Source organism: Amaranthus tricolor, chromosome 15, assembly GCF_026212465.1.
Source record: "Amaranthus tricolor cultivar Red isolate AtriRed21 chromosome 15, ASM2621246v1, whole genome shotgun sequence".
Classification (NCBI taxonomy): Eukaryota; Viridiplantae; Streptophyta; class Magnoliopsida; order Caryophyllales; family Amaranthaceae; genus Amaranthus; species Amaranthus tricolor.
In genome coordinates, this window is record NC_080061.1 from 15,313,690 (window position 1) to 15,322,720 (window position 9,031).

The 9,031-nt window shown below is 36.1% G+C and overlaps 1 protein-coding gene across 1 annotated transcript; it reads left to right on the forward strand.

Annotated features, from left to right (window-relative positions):
• Positions 1-357: 357 nt before the first annotated feature.
• Positions 358-2,836, forward strand: LOC130801078 (uncharacterized). The gene is made up of 7 exons (XM_057664839.1): positions 358-461; positions 538-655; positions 1,356-1,475; positions 1,574-1,644; positions 1,727-1,979; positions 2,315-2,340; positions 2,536-2,836. The coding sequence occupies exons 1-5, from the start codon at positions 358-360 to the stop codon at positions 1,956-1,958; spliced, it is 645 nt and encodes a 214-aa protein (XP_057520822.1). The 3' UTR covers positions 1,959-1,979; positions 2,315-2,340; positions 2,536-2,836.
• The last annotated feature ends 6,195 nt before the right edge of the window (positions 2,837-9,031 follow it).

The window sequence follows — 9,031 nt, forward strand, 5'->3', positions numbered from 1 at the left end:
CCTTTTTGTTGGGCTTTGTTCTAATTATAAGATTTATGTATGTGTATTTCATGATTTTGAAATGTTGGGTTGTATTTCATGAAATAGATTAACCTTTTTCTTTGCCACTGAGGATTTACAATTAGATGTTGAGGGCTTAATTACTTGCGTTTTTTGGGGGTTTATGTTTGTGTGTTTTTTGGTATTGAAAATTACTTGCGTTTTTCTGGATTTACTTGCGTTTTCTAATTACTTGCGTTTTGAAATGTGAGATTCTTTCAAAGTAATGCTAAGAAAAATTGATGGAGTTACTTCAAAATTGAAGTTCTAGATGATAAGATTAAAGCAAAATTGTATTATCTTTTATTGAAATTGTATATGAATTGGAATTGTGAGCAAATGGTTCAGTCAACTTGGGCTGAAATGTTGAGAGACGGTTTGGGACCTGATCAGCGATGTTATACGATCATGATCCATGGGCGGTATGACCAAGGAAGACTTCAAGATGCAATATTGAACATTTCCTAGGCTGCATTTGATCATCCTTTGATATTGCAGGTATTCCTCTGTGAATCTTCAGTTTAGTTTAGTACTACAGGTTTTCATTTTGGTTACACTTATGTCTAATGTCTTCTATGGTCTAGTTTCTCATGTTCTGTCAACATGTGTTATATCTGTTATTTCTTACTCTTAAGAATTATAAATTTTTTCGTGAGTCATTTAGAAAGAGATCTTCTATTCTTCATGGTTTGCTGCTCTCACATATTTACCTATTGTGCACTTGTAGTGGTATAAGTCTGCTATTCGGGGTTTATGATCATGAAAATCGAACCTTTGATTGTTTTGTGGTGCTGTGCAACAACTTAGCTACTGCTTCTGGCTGTTGGTGTCTGTTCAAGAAGACACACCAAACAGAAAGAAAGAAAGAAATAGGAAAAGGGAAGAAGAGAGAATACAGAGAGAAAGAAAAATAGGAATGATGATCTTATAACTTGATTACAACAATACATCCTAAGGGTTTATATAACCCCTTACAAATCAGTTAAGCAAAGGAAAGGACAATAACTAACTTCCCCGCCTCTGAGCTATAACATAATGTAACAAACATAAGAACCTACTAAAGGCACATGCTAGTCACGTGTTAAAAACTAACACTAACTACTATAACAAACTGTTACTTTCTGATACTCTGTGTAAATCCTAGATGATCCTCTGATTTTGTTGTGGAGTTAGTATATTATTGAAGAGCGCTGATGCCTTGGCATTGATTTTATAATTATTTAACCCTAAATAAAAGTACAATGTGAACATGTAGTAAAAGTGAATTTTTTTATATTTGAACCTCATCTAGTCTTACTTTCAAAGTGTATTTTTAGTCTGCAGCTTTGAAAGAAGCTATTGATGATCTGGAATGGCCCGGATCAAGTATCAAACTAACATTACAACCAACTCCTCCTTCGGTTGCGTTCAGAAGTGAAGGCCATGGTGATCTACAGGTTAAGCTTAAAGGGTATTGAGCTCATTTGACTTTGCTTCTCTCTTGCTGATAGATGTATTTATCAGTTTTGGGCATATTTTGGGTTATTTTTTGCAGATAGACTTTATGTATTATGCAAATACTGATCTTTTAGCAGCTTTGAGCTGTGATCGTGAAGTGTCTCATCGGTACATACTAATATCCTGTAAATTCTACTCTTTGGTTTTTATTCACTATGATTCAAAGTTCTTTGATTGTATTGATAAACAGGTATAAATATAAATTCTTACAGGCAACAACTTCTAATATACCAAGTAGTGTCGTCAAAGATAACCGTGGCAGCAAGGTTACGGTTGGGAGAGGCGGAATATTGAAAGTTCAGCATCTGGTCTCCGTTGCAAGGCAATCACACCCACACATTGATTCTGCTGGTTATCAGCCTCCTAGCAGGATAGTATATATTGAGTTCTTTGTCAAGCCAGAGGAGGTTGAAGACAATTGAGTCCCATTCAAGCCTTCAAAGGTGACTCCTCCCTCTTCATCATAATGCTAATGCATGCATCTTTAGACTTTTCTAGCTAAACTTATCTTGTGCAGTTACGCTTCTTCAATATATGTGCTACAAATTGAATAGTTGGGTGATTACATCAAGTAATGTAGACAAATTATAATGAACTGGCCAAGTACTTTACAATTATAGTTTTGGGCTATTAAAAATTGGTATTGATTTTCAATTTGTCTTGTGATTATAGTTTTGGGCTTATTGTCAGCTTCCAATTATAGTTTTGGGCTTATTGTCAGCGCTGTTTCAAGAACAATGTAATTATTCTGTGGTACTAATTAGTCATATTCATTCAGGGATATCACTTGCTTGCTGGAAACTGGTATCATTTCTCACATTCCCTATACACTTAATGCTTTTGTTAGTGAATATCATGCTAAATGCTTTGCTTATTATGTCTCATCAAAAAGTGTAGGGATGGTTTGATTGTGAATATCATGCTAAATGCTTTCCCTATGAAGTACTCAATATTGGGGCTCATTTGATTCTTAATTACTAACAAAATTATTTGGTGTAGGGAAACATATCTTCGTTGGAAATTTTTTGTACTCAATGACGAAGTTGGTGATAGCTACAAGCATTTTGGATGCGCGATGTTTTGGGTTATGAAGTAGCTATATGTGCACTTGTATATTTTTGGACTTTTTCAAAGTGCCTATCACTTGTAAATTTTTGCATAAAAACTTGTGTATGGTTGGAGAATTATGTTGGAAAATTGGTTATCCGATCCGTTACATGTATATGAATTATTTATATTTTTGACACACGATAATATTTGGGACGTGTGATATTTTGGGATACGATTTAATATATAATGATAATCGTTGATATTAGTTTAGTTGGTTTTAAATTATTTATTATTTTAATTGTCTAGTTTATTGTAGGTTGTTTCAAAAGATAAATAGTCGTTGCGAAAAATGTGTATGTTTTTTGCAACGGTAATAGTTGTTGCTAAAAACATTAATAACAAATTTTACTTCATTGTTTTCCCTACAGTAAAGTCGTTGCAAAAGATTGACTATCATGTATTGCAACAACTTGAATTGTTGTGAAAAACAGAAATTTAACAACGAAAATAGTTGTAGCTAAAAATGCAGGAAATTTGGCAATGAGCTTTTTTGTTGCTAAAAACGTTTAAAGGAATTGCAACGACATTTTTTTTGCAACAATAGATCTCGTTGCAAAAAAACGGATACCTTTTGCAACCACCATAGTCGTTGCTAAAAGCTTTCGCTACGGTTGTACCCGCAACATTGTAGTTCGTTGCAAAAAACATTTTTAGCAACGAAATCAGGTTTTTAGCAACGACTTTTTCTGTTGCTAAAAATAACTTTTCTTGTAGTGATTTGGAAATGAAGGTTTTTTTTTTTTTTTTTTTTTTTTAGAAAATGAAACTTTAGTCTTCATATTAAGTACAAAATATTCAATGTGAAAAGTAGTTGGAAATGCAATTTTTTTACCGATTAAATTTAGTCTGAAACCAATCATAGGTAAATTTACCTTTTTTTTCCAATTTAAAATTCCAACCAAATATTGATTCAGTAGCAATTTAGTTGGAAATTAGTGTACAACAGTCGGAAATTCGGTCCGAAATTTCCAACAGTTTTGAGTTAGTGGGATTTGATGCTTTTTTTTTTCATAGTATATTATGCAAACATTGGAGCAAGGAAACGACCTCATATATATATGTAAGTTTTATGTATTTTGGTAAGATAGGATTAGATGATTTAAGTATGATGAAAAAGGGTGAGAGCGAGACATTGAATGAAATTCTCGTGGAATTTGAAATTTTTCCTTTTGCCGATTACCTTGTGCAAGACAAGACAGCAATAAGACTGAAAATAATATGTTATTTGTCAGCCCATCAACATCTGCTGAGTTGAGCCATGAACCCAACCATTTTATTCTCCTAAATCAATGGGATTGATCCTTTTTGTTAGGAAAAATCTCTCCTTTAGTGTGTAGTATCGTTTCTAACATGGCAACTTGGCATGGTAATGGGGCTTATGTATTTAGTGGCCACTATATATCACTACCCATCCTAAATTCAATTTTTATGCACCACAAAATTTCAAATATTATTATACAATTATTCAATATAATTACATGAATTTGAAAAAATAGATTGATTGATTTAAAGATGTTGCTATCCACTTTTATTAGTAGACTTGAATTCAGATTATAGTAGAGTTTGTTAACACAAGGTAAAGGATTATTCTTATATGGCTTGTATGGTAAGTCTGAACAAATTATATCTTACTCATAAAAGAAATTACACAACTCAATTAACAAGTTAAAACCTTAAACTCAACCATGGGCGGATCTACGTATGGTACCCCGGGGAAATAATTTTAGGGGTCGGATTTCATATACGATTTTCAGCAATTTCGGACATTCAAAAATCAAAACTCTAAATTATACTCCGTTCTCTCTACTCCAAAAAACTTTAAAAACTCTACTCACTGTCGCCCACCACAGCCTCCTGCTACCTGAGACGATCCATTTTAGCCTGTCATCGGTGTCACCAGTGTCAAACGCTGCTACAGCTGGGTGCTCGCGCCTCACAGTTGTCAGTCTCCTCTTCTTTAAAAAAACCCTAAAAATAAAAATTCTATTTTTTTAAAGTATTATTACTCCTAATCTTAATCTTAATCTTTATGTTCTAATCTTTAATCTTAATCTTAAACTTAAATTTTTAATCTTGTTCTAATCTTGTTTCTTGATTTTTTGTAGAATGTTGTTCCACCGACTTCAAATACAAAAATAGGCTGATGGATAAGCAAATCCTTATCATAATACTAGCTTCATTGCAAATGAAACTTCAAAAGTTACAAAAAAAAATTGAATTTAGAATTTTGGTTTTGTTGGGCAATTTGAAAAAACAAGATTGATTTGCGAGTCTTAACGGTGTTGGGTCTATTTATAAGTCAAAATTTATAAGAAACAACATTCTAAATAAAATTTTAGCTTTGTCTTGGGATTATTGCGTCCTACAACTCATTTTGCCACAATAAAATATATTTTGTTATTCATTATACAAACGAAACTCTTGTTGAGAAAAGAGGCGATATAATACACACACTTTCTCCCTTTGTGTTGTTAGATGAGCAAAAATTAACCAATCCAATCAAACAAACAATAAAAATCCCACAATCAAGCACAATAAAGTAAAAATGCGGACAATAAAGCACACACGATATTTTACGTGGAAAACCCAATGCGGGAAAAAACCACGGGACCGTAAGTGGTACCACACTCTTCCACTAATCACCAATAAAATTAATGGGTACAACCAAAATCCTCTCTAGACAATACTAGAGGTAATACAAACACCAAACAATCCTAAAACATCACTTAAAAGTGGTAAAATAACAATTACGGTAAAATTAGGGAAAAAAATAAATTACCCACTTACAATGCACAAAACGACAATCCAACCGTTGAATATGTAGGTTGGGTAGACAGGAACACCATGTCAAAATTTGACAAAAAACGGAGCACGAATGGCCTTCGATCGGATCGCTGAAAAGTCACGCGCGATACCTTTTCTTCTCCTCTGAAAAGCACTCCTGTTTCTGGTTTTCTTTGTGCGTGTGTTTTTAGCTTTTTTTTATTATTAATAAATAATATTATTATTATTAGCCCATTATTATTAAGCCCATAATTAAATATATTAATTGGGCCTTTCTCCAAGTGGGAGGGAATAACCCAACAAATCTCCCCCTCACTCCAACTTGGGGGTATGACAAGTCCCGCTTTCAAACGACACACCTCTAACTTGTCTCTTGGAAGGATCTTCGTCAACATATCCGATCCATTTTCATGAGTACTGATCTTCACAAGCTCAAATATTTTTTCTTCTATCTGATCTCGAATCCAATGATACCTCCTTCGTATATGTTTCGTTCGACCATGATAGGTAGCATTCTTAGCTAGGTGAATGGCACTCTGACAATCACAATGTAACAAATAATCGTCTTGCTCCAAACCCAACTCCTCAAGGAAGTCCCTCATCCACACTAACTCTTTACCAGCTTCAACAGCTGCCACATACTCTGACTCAGTAGTCGATAGAGCAACACATTTTTGCAATTTAGATTGCCAAGAAACAGCTCCCCCTGCAAACGTCATCATGTAACCAGAAGTAGAATTACTAGAATCAATATCACCTGACATATCAGCATCTGTGTAACCATCCAACACAGGTTCGCCAGGACCAAAACATAAACTTACTCTAGAAGTACCTTTGAGATACCTTAGAATCCACTTAACTGCTGCCCAATGCTCCTTTCCAGGATTAGACATAAACCTGCTAACTACCCCAACAGCATGAGCTATATCAGGCCTAGTACATACCATAGTATACATCAAACTACCTACAGCGGATGAATAAGGCACATTTTTCATCTTCTTCTTATCTTCATCTGTTGTAGGACATTGTTTGGAACTCAATTTCATATGCACTGGCAGTGGAGAACACACAGGCTTAGCATTGTTCATATTGAACCTTTTCAGCACCTTTTCAATGTATTTCTCTTTTGATATCCACAATTTTTTATTTTTCCTATCACGAGAAATACGCATGCGTAAAATTTGTTTTGCAGAGCCAAGGTCCTTCATAGCAAAGGACTTGCTCCAACTAGCCTTTAAGTCAACAATCTTATTGGAATCACGACCAACAATCAACATATCATCAACATATAACAAGAGAATGAGAAAGTCACCTTCAGCAAAACTCTTCACAAACACGCAATGATCAGCATATCTCTTGTGGAAGTCATTATCAACCATGAATGACTCAAATTTCTTGTACCATTGCCGAGGCGCTTGCTTAAGACCATACAAACTCTTCTTTAAGCAACACACAAGTTTCTCCTTTCCCTTGACCTCGAAGCCTTCAGGTTGCTCCATGTAAATTTCCTCCTTTAGGTCACCATGGAGGAAAGCAGTCTTCACATCAAGTTGCTCAATCTCCAAATTCATGCTGGCAGCCAAACTAAGTACAACTCTGATTGAAGAGATCTTCACCACTGGAGAGAAAATTTCATCAAAATCAATCCCCTTCTTCTGTTCATAGCCTCGCACAACAATCCTAGCCTTGAACCTAGGTGGTTGACCATCTTCTCCGTGCTTCAACTTAAACACCCATTTATTCTTGAGTGCTCGTTTGCCGTTAGGCAACTTTACCAGATCATAAGTGTGATTCTCATGCAAGGAATTCATCTCATCTTGCATGGCATTATACCAATCCTTACTTTTCTCATATGACATAGCCTCCTGAAAGTCTTCTGGCTCTCCCCCATCAGTTAGTAACACAAACTCTGTAGTAGGATACCTCATAGAAGGACGTGGTCTTCTAGTAGATCTTCTCACATCATCAGGCTGTGGTTGCGGTTCAACAACTGGAGGCTCAACTTCAGGTTGATCATCATGACCATCATCACCAATATTGTCATCATCATCCTGAATATCTCCCCCTTCAACTCTAGGAGTCATCTGCGGTAAGACTGGATCAAAATTGATTGGAGTATGAGAGGATGTTTGTTGCTTTGGCTTTTCAATATCTTCAATAGTCTGATCTTCAAAGAACACAACATCTCTACTTCTGAGAACTTTCCTATCTACTGGATCCCATAACTTGTACCCAAGAGCATCTTCAGAGTACCCCAAAAATATACACTGCTTTGTCTTCTTATCTAACTTGGATCTCTCATCTCTAGGAATGTGAATAAAAGCACGACATCCAAATACCCTCAAGTGCTTGTAGGAGACATCTTTACCGGTCTAAACTTTCTGAGGAACATCACCATCAAGAGGATTTGAAGGTGAAAGGTTAATTAAGTACACAGCTGTAACCAATGCCTCTGCCCAGAAAGACTTGGACAACTTTGCATGAGAGAGCATACATCGGATTCTTTCTTCAATTGTTCTGTTCATCCTCTCTGCAACTCCGTTCAATTGAGGTGTCTTTGGAACTGTTTTCTCAAGCTTGATGCCTTGACCCTTGCAGTAGCTTTCAAATGGGCCTCTGTACTCACCACCATTATCAGCTCTCACGACCTTGAGCTTTCTACCAGTTTCTCGCTCAACTCTAGCCTGAAACTCCTTGAAAGCAGAAAGTACCTGATCCTTGGTTTTCAACACAGTAACCCACACTTTTCGAGAATAATCATCAATAAAAGAAACAAAGTAAAGAGCACCACTATGGGATTTAGCATCCATAGAACATACATCAGTGTGGACAAGATCAAGAGGATACTTTCTCCTAGATGGGGGGCGAGAATGAAAAGCAACCTTATGTTGTTTACCAGCTAAACAATCAACACAGGATCTAAGAGACATACCTGAGACATCAGGGAGATATTGCTTCTTAGAGAGCATCTGCATACCTTTCTCACTCATATGGCCAAGTCTATTATGCCATAACTCACTAGAACATTCATCTGCAACATTTACCTCACCCGCGCAAACCTTCGCTTGCATCATATAAAGAGAACCTTGCTTCTTACCTCGGGCTGCTATGAGATTCCCCTTGCAGAGCTTCCACTTACCATCATTGAAGTGGCTGAAGTAACCCTCTTCATCAAGTCTACCTATAGAAATGAGATTCAATCTGATATCAGGAACGTGTCTAACATTTCTCAAAATCAGCTTAAAACTGGTGGAACTCTCCAAGTAAATAGTGCCTTTGCCGACAACCCTGGATGACCCATCATTCCCCATTCTAACACTACCAAAATCACCACTAGTGTAGGACGAGAAATAGTCTTGATGCGAAGTAAGATGATACGAAGCACCCGAATCAATCACCCAATTGCAGTCATCACCAGCTACATTCAAACACTCTTTATCACCAATGAAGAGCAAATCATCATCACTGATTGCTAGAGCTGTAGTATTTTTCTCTTCAGACTTCGACTCAGATGAATCACCCTTTCTATCTTTTGACTTGTCTCTTTTCATCTTTCTGCAGAACCTCTTAATATGTCCCGGCTTGTCGCAGTAATGACAAA